The sequence below is a fragment of the Larimichthys crocea genome, chromosome XIV (genome assembly GCF_000972845.2).
Source record: "Larimichthys crocea isolate SSNF chromosome XIV, L_crocea_2.0, whole genome shotgun sequence".
In the NCBI taxonomy this organism is placed as follows: domain Eukaryota; kingdom Metazoa; phylum Chordata; class Actinopteri; family Sciaenidae; genus Larimichthys; species Larimichthys crocea.
In genome coordinates, this window is record NC_040024.1 from 10,121,897 (window position 1) to 10,144,386 (window position 22,490).

The following is a 22,490-nucleotide window of genomic DNA, read 5'->3' on the forward strand; positions in this document are numbered from 1 at the left end:
AACCGGAGTTTATCTGCGATTTTATCTTGCCATCATCACCTACGCCTCCTGTCACTTATTCTTTTGCTTTTCCTTGTTACGATGACGGGGCTTCCTTCTAATTCCTTCTCTGCCGCCCACACTCTCGCTCCCTCTGTCTTTTTCTCTTTCTGTTGCTCCGTCTTTTTTTTTTGTTTTACTTCACTCTGCCAGTCATGTTGTTACGCAACAGTTACTTCCCTGTCTTTCTTCCAATTCTCAATGAGTCACACCTTTTCTCTCACTTTCATTTTTTTTTCTCTACTGGAAACGGAGAATTACATAAACGAGGAAGTTTTAACTGCACACTGTTTCATTATGTGACCTGGGTCAAAGCAAAAGTGTTTGAATATCAACTGTTCTAATGGACTTCTGGGGGTCATTGGCAGCAAAAGGGCTAAATGAAATGGAAACAATGGATTTTTTTTTGTGTCAAAATCAACAAAATCTTCTGTATGCATCTTTGTTTTTTAAGAGTCCTGTGGGGACTGTGGAAAAACCTTGTTTCGATTACTTTTAGCCAAGCTCGCAGTGTGGCTTCAGGGATGCCAGTGTTGGTCAGTGGGTACTCTGAAACATGGCTCTGACTTGTAAATGAATTACCGTGAAATTTAGTACAGACATTTATGGTTCTCTAGCAGATTGACTAAGATTATGTTTTTGGCCTTTTTAAGCTTTATTTGATAGAGACAGCTGAAGAGTGACAGGAACGTGGGGAGAGAGAGACGGGGAATGACATGTGGGAAAGAGCCATAGGTCGGATTCGAACCAAGGACTGAGCCTTCGCACATGGGGCGGCTGCTCTACCAACCGAGCTGGACGCCGCCCCGAAAATTTGTGTTTTAAATCCTTAGTCCTAACCTCTGAAATGTCTTGACAACTACCTGATAAACTTCCGTGCAATTTGATCAAGGTATTCATAGTATTTGTGAACACTTGTGAACTTTTTTTCATAAACAATGAGATAAAACGTATTGTTGTCAAGGTGTTGATCCTAATTCCTGAATAGTTGACACGTTTGTGATGCATGATTTTCAGTGAAAAACAGTGTATTACGCATTTTTATTTTATTTATTGGGACAATCACCTGGACTTGCACTCAAATCATTGTCACATTAAGTTAAAAAAACGTATTTAAATTGTTTGCCTGAATACCCCACATGTCAATTTCTTTTGGTTAAGAATTCTGTTGAGCTTCCTCTTCTCATTTGACAGTCATGGAAGAACTGGAAATATCCGGATTGTATACAACAGAATTCATCTGGAAAACTAGAGAAATAAAACATTTTCTGACTGAGTTTCATTCTCTGTATATTTGGCTGTACACAAGACTGTGGAGTGATTGATCTACGGATAGATGGAAGGAGGGTGCAGCCTCCTCAAATGGGAATTTCACAAACAAAATATTACTGTACATGAATCAACTTGAAAGTCCTTGACATGAAAAATCCTGGAACTGTCTTCCACTTTTTGACGAGACTAAGAAAGCAGACTTCCAAAACAACTTCCATCTCTATTCATTCTTTCTATTGATTGCGAAAGGATGTTCACCTCTCTTGGCAAAAGCTTGGAAAAACAACATGTCGTGTTGCTGAGAATATTTTTGTCATACCAGCATTGGGTTGCCATTACTATTTTCTTTGGAGGTCTGTCAGCCACAAACTGCAGCAGGATGTGTCAGATGTGCGTTTCCCCCGCTGGAGTTAAGAAATTACAAACCAGAAGCAGTTCACACATGTTTGACAGACCATGTAGGGAAACCCCATGATATTCCACTGAGGAGAATTACACACCTACATACTGAAACACCAGTTTAACGGACGTTTCTGATGACACTGACAACACATGCATGCGAAGTCATATGCAGGCAATGAATGTAATAAATGAATTGCACGTACACACATGATTCCAAACCCTTGTGTTCCCCAGATTTCTTTTCATTACAGCAGACGCTGTCCATAAACACTCCTCTCTTTGATTTCGATAATTAATAAAGTTTTATTAGTTTTTATTCTTGGACGTGAGATTGACTGTTTCCTTCTTCAGCTTTGGACCAACAGTTCCTGCTGCTTCATAACGAAAAAACATGCAGCTTCTCTTATGAGAAACAGTGAAATGAAACTAGATAAATCAGTTTCTGTCAACATGTGTATCCTTTATAAACATTAAACAGCAGTTTGCCCTCAGGGCAACCCTTACGCAATTAACCGTGCAGACACTTCCTTCAACTTTAGGTCACACCAACTCTTGATCTCAACCTACCTGTTTATTGAATATGATCACACTAGTGGAATATAAGTTAAATGTTTCCAGTAAAATTCCCCGTGCATCCATGCGTGAATTCATTGCCAGGAAACATCTGTAGCTTTATCAAATAAGGAAACAATCGTCTGTTAACGCTGGCAACTATGAATCATGAGCTGTAACTTTCCAAGCCGAACAAAAACCCCTAAAATTAAAGATTGATAGAAGATATCTTACACAACAGTCTACAATCATACTGTTGACTGTGGGGCCTTCCCTTGAGTTACAGTGCAGTGATCTGAACTATTTGTTAACACCCTCATAGTAGCATGCTCATAATGACAATGCTGATGTAATACAAACACTTATTAAAGTTTTGTAGTGATTAGCTACATTTTTATGCTATTTCACAATCCATATCTTTTGAGTTTTCTCATACTCCAATCTAGAAATCACTTCAGGGGCACTTACATACATCAAACCTTATAGTTTTTATCCCATCTATATTCTGAAGGTTTTTACAGATGGGTTTGTTTATCCAACAAATGAAATTAACCCTGTTCACCTGTAGAGTCTCTCACCATTGACGAATGTATTACAGTTTCATCCTAATGACGCTGGAACTAAATTTCATGGAAATCTTTTCAATACATGTTGAGACATGAGCCGGTAGTCACAGGGTATGTGACGTAACCCCAAAACACCGGCTGTTGCCTCCAGAGGCCCAGTCGTCATCAGACGTTAGCTCATGGGTACATTGTCCACAGATATCTATGGATGTCTGTACAAAATTTCCTGCCAATCAAACGGTTGTTGATATGTTTCGGTTTGGATTAGTGTTGGATCGACCGCTCAACAGAGTGACACCAATGTTTGCATCCCTGGAGTTGTGCCACTAGTATTGCTTCTTGTAATTCCATGCATTTAAAGAGATATAGAAGCATTTAGAAAGACAAATAACACATGGAGACAAACAACAGTGTAGCATGTAAAGTTAAATTTGCCCCTAAGAGTCTCTAAGAGTTTAGTTTGTAGGAATACTTTCATGTCTTTCTTCATCTTCAGCACTTTCTCTCTATGTAACTTTCACTACTCAGACACACAGGATTTGGATTCAGAGATCTAAGGCATTAAGTTTGTGATTATTCAGTTCCTCTTCTCTCATTTTAGCTGAACCGCATCATCCTGTGGTGAGATGGACGGTCACACTTCTGCTTCCAGAGCAGCCTGAATCTGTTGACTCAGTGTGCGTGCTGATTGGTTATTTTCGGTGCTCGGTATTTCTTATGATCCCTTCATACCTGCAGCTGAGGGTTCAGCTGTGTGTCTCTGCATCCAGTCCGGTGGATAATAACTGGTTTAATCCTTCCGAGGAGATGAGTGTCACAGCTGAGAGGACTCTCAGATTCTTTGCTTCCTCCCCTGTCTCCGCTTCTTCATTACTTTCTCTTTGTCTTTTCTAGCTTTTTGGTTTTTTCTTTGTTTCTTTCTTTCTTTTTTACTTACACACAAATGTAGAATCAGAAATCCCCCGCCAAGAACACTTACACACTATATCAAATCTGTTTGACATAAACATAAAACGGTTCTGTTTTCCGGTAGATATGCTGTATTGAAATACACCGTAAATGTCCTTCAATCATGAAATGTAGTTTTTCCTTAACTTTAGCCAAGTTGTTCTCAGGACAAAGGGTTTTTATCTTATAGTGATGTGTTCGAATTCTGCTTTGGTAAGAAACTCCCCAAAACAAATTTAGCCTCTTTTCTTTGAGTCGTTTTCTGTTTTTTGGGGGGTTTTTTTGCTTAAATGTAACATTTCAGGGTTTTTTGGTTTTCAAATATCATCCAAGTGTAACAAAAGATTAGAGAAGGTTTCATCTCTCACCGTTTTACTCTTAATGTTATCATTGGAAGCATGTCGCCCGAAGCAAATTTTTCGCCTCGTAAAAATTTTGCTTACTGCAGTCGTATGAACCTGGTTTTGCCCCGATTTTATTGCAACAAGCGGATCAAAAGGATGCCAAAGTAACTACAGCATGATGTCAGGTCTGTCCACAAGATGACAAGCAAACAGCTTCGGATCAATGAAAGCTACATGCTATAGAGGCACATATTTTCAGCAGATACCAGATAGTCAAACCTTCTCTCTTGATTTGTCCGGTCTCTGTTTAAATATGAAGTAGTATCATGGAGCTCTGGGTGGCCACAGATGGCTACAAGTGGAGGACGGCACCTCCGTTACTCGCTGCTGCACACAGGTTGATAAATCCACATTTTAATCCCAAAGGTTTAAGAATTAAACTCCGAGCTCTTGTCCCACAGGTTTTCAGATCAGAGCAGAATCCGGGTGTTTATTCCTCCAGAAGCTCCCCGGCACTCAGCAGCCGTCTCGGTCCTCCAACACCAAACACTCTGACTTTGTCAATCAGAGTTCAATGGCTTCAACTGAGTCAAATGGCATGAGAATGTGAAATTCGTGCAGTCACACGACCCAGTTTGCAACACTCACGTCGCCTGGCGTGACTGGTCACAAATTTGCGTCTGTACATTCTCTTTTCTTTTCTATAAATACACACTTAAGCAGTACTCTTATAGAACAGACATGAAAGTACAGAATATATCCTGAAACAGTTAAAAGGATAAAAAGAGGCCACTGAGTCAGTGATCACAGAACTTCAGTCCATTCATGAAAACCATCAAACACACACACTTGGTTCCCTTGAAGTGGTTCATCTTGGAGTACTTAGTGTGGCAAACAGTCTCTCCTGGCGGCGAAACTACAGACAAACAGAATTGAACTCCTTGTTCCTCTCACAAGCTGCGTGCATTAACAAGTACTATATGTGTCCAAAGGGTTTCTTTCAGTCACATTTCATATTCACGTTATTTGTATGAATCTGTGCGTTTCTTTATCCGTCGCCATGTGGGTGCACACGCCCAAACCATGTCTTTGAAGTGAGTGTAGTTTTTTACATCGCTGTAATAGCTTTCTCTCATTCTCTGTCTGTTTCTGTCTTCCATCAAGCTAAAGGAAAACTCCCGGCGAACATCACAGCCTGTTTCTTCTTGATGTTCACAAACCACAGTGATCTGCTTGCTGGGAAATAAAAACAGATATGGAGGCATTGAGACATCAGTCATTCAGCGTGCTGAGAGTTTAAACCAGACCACCAGTTTCTGTGTGTTCTCCACATGACGAGTCTCAGTCCCATTGTTAGACTTGTTTTGAAGAGTTCAATAACAAACTGGTTGCAAAAACAGGAAATTATAAAACAGTTTAGTGTTTAATTTCATTTACAGCAATGCATTGCTGAATGCATTGCTGCCAAACGTCATTTTAACAGATGGAGCAATCTGGCAGAACCATACTTCAGGAAAGAGTAACTTAATCAAGTCTGTGGACTTCTTTGATGAGAGATTTCTTAAATGGTGTGGATCATGTCATCGTAGTCAAAGAGACCGACTATAAGAAATGAACAATGAACATTAAACCTCAATCTACCAACTGGCATACCTGCTGATCCCAGAGGTTTACATTTCATCACATTCATCATCTTTATTCACTTTTATTTCCTACCATTTCCCAAAATACCAATGGATAGGCGGCCTGGGGGATTTCCTGATGAGTAAAACTGCTTCAAACTATAACTGCTGTTATCTCAGTTTGTTAGCCATCTACCCGGTCCCACTTGGTCCAAGGAGGTTTACAGGAGGTGGGCGCAGGGGAATGTTGTTGGGGAGAGGAGCTGGTGTCGTGCCAGAACCAGAGCTGGGCAATGTAACCGGGCTCAGCAGCCTCTATAGACATACTGAAGGGGACATGGACATAGGAAACAAAGAGATAAAATGAGAAAGTGACCAAGCAAGAACCCACTGGACAAGACTGACTGACCAGTGCTTTGTGAAATAAAAGGCTGGAAGACAGATGCCGATCTGGGCGTCTTGCTATTGGACTTAAAGGAGAGTTATTGGCTGTTATCACCACTTTGTATTAATATGTTCAGCTCAGGAATTTTGTACATTGAACATTAGAAATCAGACTGTGTTCTGGCGACCAGACCAGAAATCAAATCTGGTAACAATCTCTGGATAACATATTAACTGTATACAGCATTTTAGCTGCTTAACTGCAACTATAAATTCTTCTTCATGTGCAGACATTATTGGAATATATATTTCAGCATGGCAACTTAACAGGTTGGTGTATTGTAGAAGATACTGTTGATGAAATGGTGCATCTCTGCAGCTCTTACTGCCATTACCAGTTTATTTAAACTGACAGAAGGCACCTGGTCTCACTTGTTCCCCATCCACAAGCTTTCTGACCATTCTGATTTACATGTTAGTGCTTTCAGTGTCCCAAACTCGTTAACATATACACAGGCTGCCCGCCATCTGTTTGATTTGCGCGTTGGATGTGCTTGCTCACATACTTTTTATTGTTGTCTGTGTGCTCATTTCATGTGGTTTAGTTGCTTTCACACTTTATCTACGCATGCATTACCCATTCTGGAAGTGGTTTGAGATGTCTGGATCTTCTCTGCATTAACAACTTTATGTGTTTTATCAGAATACAGTGTTAACAGTCACGGCACATGGTAATGCCAAGTGTATTTATGTTGATCAATGATCAATCTCCTCTTGTCAAGCTGTTTTACATTTGTAGCCAAGTCCATTTTATCTTTTATCTCTAGACTGTTGCACAGCTGCTTCAGCGAAGCCTCGTAACCCTTAGAGTACAAAATCACTATTCAGATATTGTTTTACTTTATACTTTATTACAGGAGTACATTTAACAATCACGGTAACAAAAAAAAAAGAAATGGAAGAAAGTAGAACAAGACATTCATATTTAAACTAAATGAACATTTTTTTCCTGTAAAAGAAATACAAATATTATGTACAGATTGACATAAGACAAGTTCAGAGAAACCAACAGGTGTGAGGAAGGGGAAGTGTAGTCGCATGGCACTTAAAAAATAGACATACCTCGCAAGTGCTTTCTGTTTTCCATAATTAATATCAAATAAAATGCAGTGATAATAAGTCTGAATAACAAAACAAATAATAATTATTACAGTAATCAAATCAACAAATATTAACATTTTAAACACTGTTTACAATATAACTGAAATACATAACATTCTAAATACATCCAATATTTACCAAAGACCTTCTCATTTAGGCTAAAAACTCTAAATCTGTAATAGAATAAAAAATAGCATTTCAAATATCTTATAACAACAATATTAATCGTACAATAACATTAATATTAGGTTATTAGTAGACGTAAATAGCTGATTTTCCCCATGGCTTGCTAAAGAAAGGAATATTGTACAAATTAATATACACTATAACCTATTAATGCTCTTTTTGCTTTCACAAAATGCAAATATTTTAATCAGCTACATGTATATATGTATATATATATACATATACATATATATGTATATGTATATATATTATAGGGAAAGAAATAGCAAGTCTCACTCGATACAAACTATTGCAATCTAGAACTCTCAATTAGAAAATATACACAAGAAAAGCAGCAAAAAAAATCTATTTTTTATATAACTTTTTTTTATCATGAAGAAATCAGTGGTGTGGTTGGTAGAAAGAGTGAACAAATGTCTAGCGCAGGAGTCCATCTGGAGGATGCTGTATTGGACAACACGGATTGTCCAATGAGAAAAGCCCTCTGAGCATGACCCCGCCCTCCCCCTGAAACCTCATTGGTTCTTCTCTCTCAAGCTCCGGTTTTGAACTCCGAGATGTCCGAGAGTTTTCCACTAACGAGTCCCAGAGTCCCGCCACAGGAAAGCACGCTCCATATACGGGTAAACAAGAAAAAAAAAACATCTTCCTCTCTCTCATCCCAGATTTATGGAACAAGCAAAAGCTCTGAGAGTTCTGATTGTGCAATCACCTCAAACAATAAATCTCTTTTTAGCTAATAAAGTTGCTTAAACCGTGGAACTTATTTATGTTTTTTTTTGTTTTTGTTGTTTTGTTTTTTTTTGCATTCTTAGCGTTGATTGGAGGAGCAGCAAGACAGGATGTCACCTTCTCCACAGAACTCAAAATGGCTGCCCCAAGGAGACGGATAAAAACAAACAATAATAGCATACAAAATGAACAAACATGACAAAGCAACACTCAAGCAGCATGTATGTAGGTCTTCTCCTCCGTCTACCCCCCCCACCTTATCCCTCTGTCTTTTCTCCTCCTCCAGCTCAGGAAGTTGCGCCGCTTACGCGGGAGCGAGTTCTTTATATCTTATCCTCGTTGCGGGATAAATTCACCGTCTGAGAAGTACGATCTCAACGCAACTTGAAAAGTGTAGTTTATGTATCAAAGCACAGGTTCAGAGAGTTTACAAAAACAGACCTGGACCTCATTACTGTCTGATCATCATTCATTAACTTTGACGCCAATTGGCAATTCCTGTTGGTTGATTCTGCTTGCGCCACCAAAATTGCTTCCTTTGGGAGGGATACAAAATGGTTGCAGAAGGTAATACATCAAGTGAGAACAAACGCTTATTGGAAACCCCTGATATCTTCTTGTGGACAGAAAGCAAAGTAACTGACAGCTTTTCAAAAAGTAATCGGTCCAGCTCTGAAACTACAACAGTGAGTAAGTGACATTATTTATGTGCAGTCAGTCAGAGTTAAATATCAAAAAGCAAAGGCTTATTCGTTATTCACCACAATGTCTACTCTGCACCTGAGTTCACGCCACCAAGATTACTGGGATATGCTATATATAGTGTATATGGGCAACATTTTGAGTCAACGCTGATGGGCAACCTATGGGTAGCAGAGACTTAAGAGGAGACTGAGACTAAAGGTAAAGACATAAGATGACACCTACTGAAACCTTTTTTGGGTTTGTATTTTGGAACCCCAAGATGCAATCGATTTGAACCCTCTAGGGTCCTGTCAGTGGTCCTATGAATTGCTTTTGCAATCGTGGGCAATTGTTGGGATCCCAGAGGGTTTGGAGAATGATGATGGCATTAATCTCCCAGCAAGGATTTACTTCCTCAAGATTATACCCTTAAGCGTAATCTAAAACTACCTTGCTCCTCTCTGCCTCTTTTACTCAAGCACTTAATCACTTGAATAAAAGCTCTACAGTTGTTACCCTTTATATCCTTTTACGAGTGGGAAAGAAGGTCGTAAGAAATTGAACGAATTCCCCAAATAACATCAATTCAAAATGTTGTTTGCTCTGCCCCTTAAATACACAGCCCTGTATATCTTCCCCATCAGAACTACATTGCTCATTTCTAAGTGCAGCCTTTTCCTCCGCTGCCTGAATTGGTACTTGACTTGAATTAGCAGTACAAATTTAAGCCAAAGTAGTTATTGCATCATGACACACTTGGCTCGAAGAAATGGTGCAGCGCCAATCTGACAAGCTGAGCAACACAGTGTATCTGTGCCACAACCTGCTACCCAATGTGCTATGATCCCTTTGACTGCATCTGTAAGCTAGTAAACAATCTGAGTCTTGATGGAAAACACAAAGCCACTACTCAATTCTGTCATTCTTTCAAATCTTTTTTTTCAAATAAGCAGAAAACATGAGTTGATTCTGGGTGGCACTACGAAGAATTCTGGCTCAAAATTGACCAATTTCGACCAAAAAATCTGGAACTTTCAGTCTATATATCCATCTCTTTTACCCTGCTAGACAACTGAAATGGTTCACTGCATTTGATTAAGCACAAGCAAAATGCTAAAATATCATATTCTTTCATCCTATACCCTGTTTCATCCATCACGCCTTCCTCCCACAACCATCTTTACTTTCACTTTTCTAATTTCAACACTTCATTTCCCCAAAAGTACCACCATACTTCTCTTTCTCCCGTTGTGCACTACCCACATTCTCTTTCAAATTATATTACATAGCTTTTTTTTTTGTACATACATTTTGTTTGTATATTTCTTTAAAAAAATACACAGAATAGAGCATAATTAAGAACTTTTTTGGCAGCTTCTTCCTTTCTCAGAGGAAAGTCCCGATAATCATCAGTTGTAACAAGAGACGAAGACTTCTGCTTTTCTTTTAGTCTGAAAAGGAACCTCCAACTTGGCAGAGCAAAGGTGGAGAAGAAAAAATAACTCTGAAATTCTTTCTTTCCTTCCTTCAATCTTCTCCCTAAAGACTTTTTCGATCACTCACCCACCCCTACTCGTCAACTCTCCCTTCAAACAGTCGCTCCCAGCAGCTCTTCTGACTTGGCCATGATCTCATTCTGGTTGGAGTCTAAGCCGTAGAACTTGACCTTCAGCCCATCGACAGGGTGGACCACAGGTACTGTGACCACGCGGGGGAACTGCCGGGTGGCCAGCTCGAAACGGCTTGTGCTGGCCAGCTCGATAGCCAGGATGCGAAGGAAGAGGGTGGCAAGCTGCTTGCCCAGGCAGGACCGGACGCCGCCGCCAAAGGGCAGGTAGTGGAAGCGTCCCTCTTTGTCTTCTCCCCGTTCCTGACTGAAGCGGTCAGGGTCGAAGGCGTCTACGTCCTTGAAGACGGCTGCAGTGTCGTGGGTGTCTCGAATGCTGTACATTACACTCCAGCCTTTTGGAATCTGAACTCCCTGAACACAGAAAGACAAAGAAATGAAGCCAATGAACAGGGTGCAATTATGGCTGCAAATAGGCCAGAGACTTTGGAAGTTCATAATCGAGTGGCTACAGTATTCAGTCGGGAACTATCTCTAGGCTACTCACGTCAAGTTCAAAGGTCTGCATGGCAGTTCGATAGGCCCCTGAGACAGGTGTAAAGAGTCTCAACACCTCCTTGATGACACAATCCAGGTACTTGAGGCTCACGATGGTGTCCAGCCTCAGCTCTCCTTCGGGGCATAGGCAACCATTGTGGAGAAGGCCCCTGGCTCTCAGCTCCTCCCTCAGGCGCTCCAGGACTTGAGGGTGGCGGAGGAGCTGCATGATGAGCGAAGTGCTGGCGCTGGCTGTGGTGGCGAAGGCAGCGAAGATCAGCTCGATGGTGGACTCCTGTGGGATGATAGATGATAGTAGATAGTGCGTTAGTGCTTGTGATAAGAGGGCTCTTCATTTTCCTATTGGGTAAGTTTGGTAAGTATAACCATGTCCGTATACAGCCCACACTAGTCACTACGCAGCCAGAGTTTAGGAAAAACAGCAATTTTAGCGTGAGCACAATCTTACACTGTGTGGAGGGCATATGAGTTGATTTGTCTTTACTTTGTGGGCAAGCCAGCTGAATTCCCCCTAAGCTCCTGATGGACTAATTGCTTGTCACTTGAATAAAGGGTCCGGAGAGTGGAAATATAGATGGTGGCGTTATGCGCTGAAGGGTCAGGGTGGATATTAGCCAAATGCCCAAGCATAGGCACGATTGCTGTTCTTTAAGTCGTAAAACCACGAAATAGAGAACGCACGATGATGAAGAAAACACATCTACTCATGCTGTGTGTCATTTTTGTAGCTACCTTACCTTTAAACCTTACTTACTACGCTAGGGCCAGAAAAAAAAGCCAGTACATAATAAAAGTATGTTGTTTTTAATTCCTGAAAAGTAGCGTGTTTGGGAAATATGAAGTCTGAATCCAATAACAACATTTAGCATGCTGTGCCAGGCCCATTATTAAGGTAGTGGAATAAATAACACTGTGGTTCGGGGCAGCACGACTCTTATTATAAACCTCTCATCTGCCATCATCTGTGTCAAAACACATCTCAGCCTCACCCTACATGTGTGTGTTATATATGCGTGCGTCAGAAAACTGCAGGAGAGTGCTTCAAGCCTGGGCCTCCGCGACAGGGGCTCCCCAGTTCACTTTGAGTGTGTATTTATATATATATATATATGTGTGTGTGTGTGTGTGTGTGTGTGTGTGTGTGTGCGTACAGGAGGCCTCTTTCAGACCCCTAGCAGGGGGAGTGTTGACTTATTTTTGGCCCTGGACTTAACCCAGAAACCACAGAGAGAGGCAGAGAGAGTTGAGTTTCCACAGAATTCCTCAGAATTACTTTAATAGGTAAATAGAGGGTGTGCCTGTCCATGAGTGTGTGTGTTATACTGTTACTGTCTGCCCATGGGCATCAGCTCAGCATCCCTGCAGTCATATTTTACATAAAGCTGTGTATCATAAGTCACTTTCATTGCTTATGTTCCCAGGATTATTTCTCGGACAAATTACGATGATTGTTGATGTATATGTGTTCAGTCAGCCACGACAGGTTCCCTTTGGCAGCACTTTACTAGGTAAACAGCGATCCTTATGTGTGACTGCGTGCAGGTCTGAACACACGTGTGTGATCTGAGTGGCTTCTTGTGCATCTGGCTTCTCTCCGGCGTATGTTTGCGCACCTTTTCCTCTCCCGCTCGGGCGATATTTGTGCGTTTACCTTCAGTTCCTGCATGGTGAGCTCGGTGCCGTTCTCCTTGGCGCTCTCCATCAGGACGTCCAGCGCGTCGCTGTAATCCTTCCCCTGGGAACACAGCGGCTTCTCCCTGATGGCCTTCTCTATGCTTTTCTGGAGGGTGTCTCTCGCTCGGATACCCTGCGAACAAACGCACAAAAGGGCGATTTAACACTTGTCTACGACGAGCTCTGCAAAGTTTGCAGCTTTAAAAAGGAGTAGACGTACCTTCCTGTAGCCGCTAAACGGCAGGTCTATAGGCAGGCTGAACAAGTTATCAACAAAGTCCTGGAAGGTCGAGAACAGATGCCTCATCTCCTCTTCGGACACCCTGAATCCCAGCAGCACCCTCACCGCCATGGTGAACGACAACCGCTGGCTTTCCCTGTGAGAAGACAACCAATCAGGACCTCGAATTAAAGCCACTGTTGCTTCTTTCTTCTTGAGTTCTAAGCAGCCTGAACTTCTTCTTTGGAAATTCATGTCTACTCTGATGTTTCTACCATTGTTCCAAGTCATAATGTTTTTCCATAGGTCATGTTTCTTCTTGTAGCTATGACATCATGATTTCTGTAGACTATATTAGCAAGATGATGATCCTACCTCCAATTTCTAGGTGCAATAACAATGACATGTCTACCTCTACTATGGGGACCGCACTGGTACCTGTAGACGTTGATGGGCTCAGGGTTGGAGCTCCATACCCGGAGGCTCTCCTGGATGACCTGCTGGATTTTTGGGAGGTAGGACTCCAAGGCCTCATGGCTGAACACTTTGGCAAACACCTGTAGAGACAGAGTAAAGGAGGCACGTAGTGTCATTTTAAAAATGCAGAATGTGACCGCACCTGTCTGTTCATGACACACACACAGATAAAGATCAACCTTCTTGTAGATGCTCGTAAATTTTCCGACTTGGCGCACAGACAGAAAGCGTAGAGAAGTCTGTTTGAACCAGTGCAGGTGCAAGCAGAGGACAAAAGCACTGATTGAGCTAACAGACTGTATGTCATCTACACACAGTACAAACTCTTTAGGAAAGCTCTGAGCATTGCAAATCCTGAGTGACACCGTGTGTGAACAGATGTCTGCTATAATATTTACACTTATTAAGGTTTTTCAGTCCCATTTGTTTGTCTGTCTGTCAGTTTGCCGAACATTTCAAATATAATATAATCTCTCAGTGATTTGCAAACATATATCCGAACATATATCTTTCTATATAGGTCATTTTTTTTCCACCACTCCTACAAACTGTATCCAAATCATTGCACCAAAAAACGATTCATGACTGTGTATACTTTTTTTTTTATTTCATTCAGTTTTCCAGTAACTGGCGTGATCTATTTGTCAAACTCTTGAGCAACACATGCACATCTCAAAGACGAGCAAAATGTCACGGTATTCCACCTATGGATACAGCAGCATAAAAGGTGGCTTTCACTCAACGTTCGTGAGTCTGACTCACTTGACATTTCGCAAAAGTTGATCCATGTACAAATTTCCTAATATTACCCTTTTTTTTCTCTCTCTCTCTCTCTCCTGTCATATCTCTATAACGTTTTCTATCCACTAATCCCCTTCTCTCCTCTCTCGTGAATTATACCTAGACAAGACTTTCCATCGTGGGTTCATTCTTATTCATTTTCTGTGATGCCCATTCCTTATTCATCCCCAAATTTCTCCTTCACCCCCACCTCTCTCTTTACAGAGACTTATACATTGTGGAGGTTTTTTTTCCCTGTAGTCAGCAGAACTAGAATGACAGGCAGAAAAGAGCAGGAGGGAGGAGGAGGAGGGGGGGTTTAAGTCTTTCCTGGCCGCTCGTAGTATTTCTTAGTATGAATCAGTCATCAGTCGTCAGTGTTGTTTGGACAAATAACATTCCATCTGATTTAACCTCCAAAACTGCCCTTAAAACAGTCTTGGAAATGATTTAGAAGTGGAGAACATTGGAGAGGAGAGGAGAAATGTGAGCAGACCGGACTAGAATAGGGCTTTTATATTAATATGAATCAGTCACTAACACTCAGCTTTATTTGGATAAATAACTTGTGCACTTAACCTTTAGCGCTCTCCCCAAAAACAGCCACAATTCGGGTCTAAATATACAAGACGAGAGAATAATTAATATCGCCGCTGGTTGGGTCTTCGAAATGTCAACTTTTCAGTGAGGAACACGAACAGAAAGAGTACAGTGTTCGAAACCGTGGAGGGAGATCCTTTAAATTGAGTTTCACAGACGTTACGATATTTGGTTTTTATTCGATCGGCAGCCGTTGCATTGTCGAGTGCGGCTGAACGGTACACATGTTTTGCATTTTCTAGCCCAGTGAAATGAGGCTGGAACATTTGAACAAAGCAAATTTGATATTGGACATGAATACGTTTGTCTGATGATCAGTGGCTGGTCAATCAGACCCCTCAATTTTACTTTAAGAGCCTTACGATCGTTTTGGAAATGCTAGTTAAGATGCGGGTTGAGCATTTGCATGTACATTTGTTTGGCTTTTTTCTTTATTTTGAAGAACGTTTTGTGTTTTTTATTAGCTCCTTCTTCATTTTCTAGCCTGTTTTTGTTATTTTTTTCAATTTATTTTATCACCGTGGGTTCTTTTTACGACTTTCCTTCTACTTTTTATAACCATGCAGGTGTACTAAAGTAGGTTTAATATCATTGGACACTTTCTATGACGGGTTGTCCTCTTGTTAACTTCTTTGACTTCTATCCAGAATTGGAAAACCATCGTGAAGCACGCCGTGGTGTGTTTACATTCATAGCTTTTTAAAGCACGTCGTGCACAAGGGGAAATTACTTTATTGTATTTTATATGTTTTCCATATGTTTACTCACTGGAGTAGCGCAGTTATAAAGACAAACTGTTCCTGTTTCTTTTTATTGAGACATAATGGAGGCTAAGAGGGAAGAAAGGAGCTTCCAGTGGGATTTGAGCCCAGGCCAGTGAGGGTACATGTGGTTCCTGAGGTCGATGTTTCAGCCACCAAACCATCAGTTGGGCACTTGTACTCTTATTTTGTCCTCTGCCTCATTTTCCTCTCATTTTCTTTCTCCTCTGTTGCCCTCTTCTCGCACTCATCATTCCTCCAAACCCTGCTTCCCTCCCTCCGTTGCCCTCAGAATGAATGAACAATAGTCCACTGAGCTAGTGCTGTGTGCATGTGTGAATTACGTGTATGCACTGCATGGTTCTATATATATATATACATCTATATAGTGTATACGCTGTGTGTGTGTGTGAGGGAGTGGTTAGTGCAGATCACAGAGCCCTCCAAGACGTTAGCGGAGCTACATTTCCTCTACTGCCGCACCCTGGGGCCGCTGGTCACAGATCAGCTTACATGACCTGCTCCCCAACCCTGACCACAGGAGATTACACACACTATCTGACCTCAAAACAGCCTGAGAACAAAACACAAGGCGGTCATCACCATGGCCGATCTTTTGTTTGTCGTCAATGCACAATTGATTTGGTCAGTGTTCGTTCATGTGTTGGTGGTTTTTGGAGACGATGGTTGACTTTGGGACATCCATAAATATAAAAGTTACATTGACCATCCAGTGGAGGTTGCACATTGACAAGAGTTTGCACATTTAGTTGGTTATCGAGCTTTAATTTGGCATTTCATGGGTTTCTTCGTCAGTAAATTAGACACTGATTGGTGGGTTAATCGTCCATTTGATGGTTTTAATTGGTTTCCAATCAATCAGCTGTTCGCCTCAGTGGTTTCTACAAACATGTTTAAGAGTCGTCACGCACAAAGACAGAAGAGAGAGCGAAAAGGGCGATTGGGTGAAATATTCGTTAAGCCAAAGCAGCTTTGTGTAACGTCGTGAATTTAGCTATTTAACCCGTCTGCACTGGATTATGCATAATTGGTCAATTTGAGTACTTTGCCTCTTCCCACACACACACACACACACACACACACACACACACACACACACACACACACAGCAGGGCTGAGCTACTGTAGGACCAATGAGTCAGTCAGTCGTTCGTGTGTGTGCAGACGAATGAGAGGCCAAGACTTTGAAAAGGTAACTACAGGTCAGACAAACACACACACACACACTCAGACACACATGGTATCTCCCCACGCAGCCTTGCTGCCAATCAAACACAGTTTTTTATGCAGCGTCACTTTGGGACGTTCCAAGTTCCACACAGGACGGGGGTGCTGCTGCTGCTGCTGCTGCTGCTGCTGCTGCTGGTGGTGGATTGTTCAGTACAACAGTCACCACAAAAACGTGACTGTCTTCTGTAGCCTGCAGCGCAAAGACACAGGCTTAAAGACACACACAGCCGCACACACACACACACACACACTCCCCTAGACTCTTGCGCATACACTGATATAGTCACACACACACACACACACGCATACACACACACTCAGTCGTCCTAATAACGTCCATATGTCTTAAATTATGTGAAAGTGCTGCGAGCTGCTGGTTCCACAGACATGTAAAGACTCCTTTATTCTTCTCTCTGCCCTCCTTTCCCTCCGTCTCTCTCTCTCTCTCTCTCTTTTTACTCCCACCTCTTCCCGGTTCTCCCTGCCCCTTCATCCATCCTTTTTTCTAAAATACTTTTTATTCCCCCCCTTTTTTCTCTCATTTCTTCTCAAGTCAGACAAGAGGTCCAACGCTGCTTCGATCATCATCATCTTCCAATCGGGAAAATGCTTTGTGAGGATCGGAGCAGCCGGGTGAAGTTAATGTCACACACAGGAGGTCGCTTTCTTGAATATACACGATTATTTCTTTGTATTTGTGTATTGTATGCGCTCCTTCAAGCTTGAAGAGCATGCATTTAAGTCTAACTTTGAGTATTTCTGTTTTAAGAGCATGCATTTAAGTCTAACTTTGAGTATTTCTGTTTTTTAAAGCGAAATATTGTCACCAACTATCCCTGCAGTCACTTGTTACCCTGCAGAATAAGCATCTACGTGCACTTTGAGTCGACTTTAATGCAGTCGGCTCACTTTATACTTGAACTCCACTAGATTCTTAAAGGAAATCTCCTTCAGGTGCAGTGTTTAGGCTAAAACATGCAATCAAACAGTAAATTATAATACGTTTTTATGGATTAAAGTGCAGCAGCAGCTACATTAGTCATCATTTTCCTCACTTCGACCAGCTGCAACTGGTCACACACCAATACCGTGATCCATCAGAGGAGTCACTCTGCGTAATGAGTACTTTTATTTTGTAGTAGTAAGTATTTGAGTATTTCTTCCTTAACGTTCTGTTACTGTAATGCTCTGATTTGTTTTAAACCGCTGTGGACTTCTGCTGGGATTTTTGATAATTCCTGCTGGCTCGAGCAGGAACGGGAATATAAAAAAATCACCTGAACCGCAGCCATTGGCTTTTTTTCTCCAGACAGCGGTGACACGGCGTGCGTGGCTGCGAGTCTGCATTCACCTAAAACTCTGCTGCTGCAGATGATCACTTTTCTTTTAAAGTGGACCTCAGAGGGGACAGACAGAACGGGCTTCAGCTCAGTTATAATTGGCAGTGCCCTCTACTGGTGATGAGCAGAAGTACACCAGACTCACCACCACACAGAAAGAGAGACAGATACTGTATGTGAAAAGAAAAACAGGTTAAAGGTGACACTTGAATCCCTCCACGTGTTTATTCCTCTGTTTTTTTTCCCACCTGTGCTTCTTCTTTTCCCCCTAAATTTAGGGATGGAAGGAGGGAAGAAAAACAGGAAAAACAAGGGGGGGAAGGAAAATGTGGAGAGGGAAGGAAAGAGAGAGAGAGAGGAGGAGGAGGAGGAGGGAATTTAAATAGCAGAGGAACAGAGAAGACAGAGTGAGAGGTGTGTCGGGAGGGTGAAAATAAAGAACTGGCTGCCACTGTCAACATCAGTGTGTATTTGCATGTGTGTGTATGCGCCTAACTTGGATTGACCCGCTGTTATTTCAGTATAGACGGACTTTTTTTCCACTGCAGGTCAGGTCGGGCTTACAGAGGCCATCTCAGCATGTTTACTACGGCACGTTAACTCTGTATTTTTGTTAGTTTATATTGTGGAGAGAGGTAAAGAAAGGCTCCTTAATCTTTTTTTGGAGGACAAATATATGTAAAAGTCAAAGAACTGAGCTAAAACGCCGCTATGCAAGGACAGTGCAGACATCCATCCGTTATTTGTAACAACGTATCTCCATCAGAGTCACAGTAGGGCTGGAGACAATGCCAGCTGACTCTGGTACGAACATTTAACAGCTAAAACGAGACATTCAAAGATTTATAGTGGCTTTAATCGATAGTTTTATATCAACAATGTGACGAAACGCTCGGAAAGTCAGCCTAGAGTCTTGGTTTTAAGATGAGATTTCAGTTGATGTACCCAAACTGAAGTTTGTCAAGTTCATGTCGAGTCCAAAATCATGCAGATCAGTTTATTAGGACACCCTCATTTAGTCAAAATATGTGTGATGTACTCTGATGAAGTCCTGACTAGTCTGGAGTGCCAAAGTTCATTTCAAGAACTGACCGAAAAACACTGACATTTAAATGCTGTGTTTAGAAAATCATCCCCTAACTTTGCAGTTCCTCCCAGCTCGTTGTTTTCTAGTCTACACTCTGGGCCTAAAAGCTTTAAATGAGGTTTCAGTTGGACTTACATGAACTGGAATTTGTCAAGTTCATGTCGGTTTCATAGAGTCCAAAAACATGCAGATCAGTTCATTAGGAAACCCTAACAAACAAAATCCGAACACAAAGATTTAAAAGCTAAAACGAGACATTCAAAGACTTAAAGTCGGCATAATTGACAGTTTTATATCAACGATGAATCACTACTTGTGTATGGGATGCAAACCCACAGTCTCTCGGTCTGAGGGCCTTTAAAGCTCTGGGATCCGAACAACGGCCCTATGGATTACTTTTGCAATCGCGGTTGATTGCTTGGACCCCATGGATGGTTACATGAGACTCAAACTGGAGTTTGCATTCTTTCTGTCGGCCCAGACACATGCAGATTAGTCAGTGCATAAACTCCAGCTCTCAACTGTGCATGAAATCTGTGTGAGGAGCCTTGATGTGCTGACAAAAGTGATAAACTGTGTCTGTTCCCGTCAGAAATACACTTGGCTGATGTTGTTTTCAGTCTAGGATGACGTGTACGCCCTGGCCCGGCCCCGTTTGGACCCTGATTGGCCTGTAGTGGAAAACCAGGCCGCCTTCCTAGCCTAACACAGGGTTATATGGAAACTGGCTGGCTCTGTCGATTCACCAAAGGCTAATGTGCTGTGTGTGAAGATTGTTTTTCCGTACAAAAACCGCAAGGAGGATCCGACACACACACACACACACACACACACACACACACACACACAGAGGAGCAGTTCTGGTCCATTGGGTCAGACAGTAAGCCAGTCGCTCATTCTTTCTCTCAGTTGATGTTGTTTCGCTTCTGTCTGTTGACTTTTAGTTTTATTACCCAGAAAACATGAAGGAGTGCCGCCAATGCACACACACACACACACACACACACACACACACACACACACACACACACCTACATAAGAAGCCTTGAAAACTGTTTTTTGTCACGGAACAGCTACCGAACGTAGCTTTTCATTTTAACAGGATGGAGGTTGAAATACAATGAAAATGTCAGATTAGTTCACAAATTCAGTTGCACTCAAGTCTGTTTAGTCATTTCTGCTCTCCGGAGGAGGAGGAGGACAAGTTTAAACGGCCTGAATCATCTGTCAAGCAGCCGAGTACTGTTGTTACGCACGATCGGGAGCTTAAAAAGACAAACGCCAAAGTGCCGACCACTTCCAGGAGCCTGACGGGACAGAGCGCGAGTCTGTGATTGATAGACGACGTGTCCATGCGTGGGCATCACGGCATCGTTTTAGCCACGTTTCATCGTTTCATCAGTCGATCTCTGGAGGGAAAACCTCTTTTCCTCGTGAAGGTCAAACGTCACAGACGGCCCGGCAGCAGGTATGAGGTTGCTTGTCTTGCTCAAAGGCACCTCAGCAGCACCAAAAACACACGACTATGAGCAACGTTACCGACCTCCATCTCTGTATCTGGCTGTTCGGGTTAAGAGAGGGGGAATGTTCAGGTGTGTGTGTGTGCACATATGCTTTGGTGTACTGTTATGTGTGTGTTGGGCCCCCACAGAAAGCCCCTCTTTGTGCTGTGTTGGAGGCAGCCTTCCTAATCAGGGGTCATTACATGAGGTTAGTGCGGGGGTCTCCAGGGAGAGGAGAGGGGATCAGAGCCCAGATTAGACCCAGCCGACCCCTCACTGTCCCCGGGCACCACGGTAACGAAACCTGACCTCCGCCTCCAAACCCCTCCACCTTCCTCTCCACGGAGGATCCAGAGAGAGAAAACTAGAGAGTGATTTACAGGAAAACACACCAGACTCTGCTTCTGGTTCTTTGTCAGATGTGTGTTTATGTGTGTGTGTGATAGAGAGAGAGAGAGAAGGAAGGTATGTGCCCCGGGGATAACGGGATAATAGGAGGGAGAGGTAAGTGGCTGATTACCTGAAATGGTCCTGGCACAGAAACGAGAGAGAAAAGGGGAAAAAGGTCGGAAGTGGAAAAAGACATATCGAAGGAAAATCCGGAAATCAGCAGAAAAAGTTCGAATGAAAACCGAGCGAGCGAGCATTGACCTGAACTCCGCTCAACCTCTCTCCCTCTCTCTCTCCATGTAGATGAGCGGAGGAGAGGATAGAGCGATGGAGGGGTCGTTCTCACGCTTCAGTAGCCAGAACAGCGCTGATAAGGGAAGGAGGACGGGGATTGCTTTACACTGATACTCTGTCTGACTTGTTTGTGTGTCCTACCTGCCTCATTGTGCAGCAGATGACTCCGGTGCTTTCGACAAATGAGTGTGTGTCTGCGTGTGTGTACATTACACGTCCTCTTTCAGACATTTCAAATGTTCCGAAATGGCAAACGTGGCAGGATCGCTGCAGGTAAGAGCCGCGATGCCAGCACGGTAATTTGGCACTAGAGAAGTCCTTTTTTTACGTTCCGCCTGCCAGACTAAACCACGAGTGGATTTTCTGTTCACAATTTATTAGATATGAACTCTGTAATTCTGTATTTTATTTTAGTCTGGAGTGTCGAAGAGCGGTTTCAAAATCCTGACATTTAACTGCTGCGTTTGCCGACACGCACAAGTGATTCTGTTGGATTTCCGTCCAGGAAACGACAGTAGGAATTATGACTATTGTGATTTTCTGACAATCTTTTATTTTCATCTTGGCTTCAATCGTGTTTTTCTTTTTCTCTTTTGTTGCGTGTTGTGTACAGCTGAGGGAAAGAAAGGTCAAACGTACTTTGGTTTTGTCTCATTTTGTGTGCTGAAAGCTAAAAATGAAGGCGGTTCTTTGTCCTTCCAAATCTCTTTTTTCGCCTCGAGTAGATCTGGATAAATTCGAGCAACGATTTGACCCTGTCAGTAAGACGTTAAGCCGTGCTAAAACAAGTCATTGAAAGATTTAAAGTGTCTATAACTGATATTTATATATCAACAATCAATCGCGTACTTGACATCACCCAGCTTTGCAGTTCCCCTCAGCTGTAGGCCACTTTATCCTCTTTCAGCTTGTTGTCTTCTAGTCTAGTAGAGATTTCAGTTGGACTTATCTAAACTGGAGTTTGCAACGTTTTTGTCATGTTCATGTCGGTTTCATAGAATCCAACAAATCCTAATTTTGTCCGAATGACGATTACCGTGCCTCTGTGAAAGTCCTGACTAAAGAAAAATCTCCTGGATTTTTTTATCTAAGAAATG

General features: G+C 42.2%; 1 protein-coding gene across 1 annotated transcript in view; it reads right to left on the reverse strand.

The window, feature by feature from the left end:
* Nucleotides 1–7,020: 7,020 nt before the first annotated feature.
* The window catches only part of cyp26b1 (cytochrome P450, family 26, subfamily b, polypeptide 1), a 32,074-nt gene continuing 16,604 nt past the window's right edge, over nt 7,021–22,490 (reverse strand). Inside the window, exons 3-7 of the mRNA XM_010744300.3 lie at nt 13,350–13,468; nt 12,912–13,068; nt 12,669–12,824; nt 11,007–11,291; nt 7,021–10,873 (exon numbers count right to left, since the gene is read on the reverse strand). Of these exons, the coding sequence (XP_010742602.1) occupies nt 10,481–10,873; nt 11,007–11,291; nt 12,669–12,824; nt 12,912–13,068; nt 13,350–13,468 (1,110 nt within the window). The 3' untranslated portion in view covers nt 7,021–10,480. The remainder of the gene's footprint in view (nt 10,874–11,006; nt 11,292–12,668; nt 12,825–12,911; nt 13,069–13,349; nt 13,469–22,490) is intronic.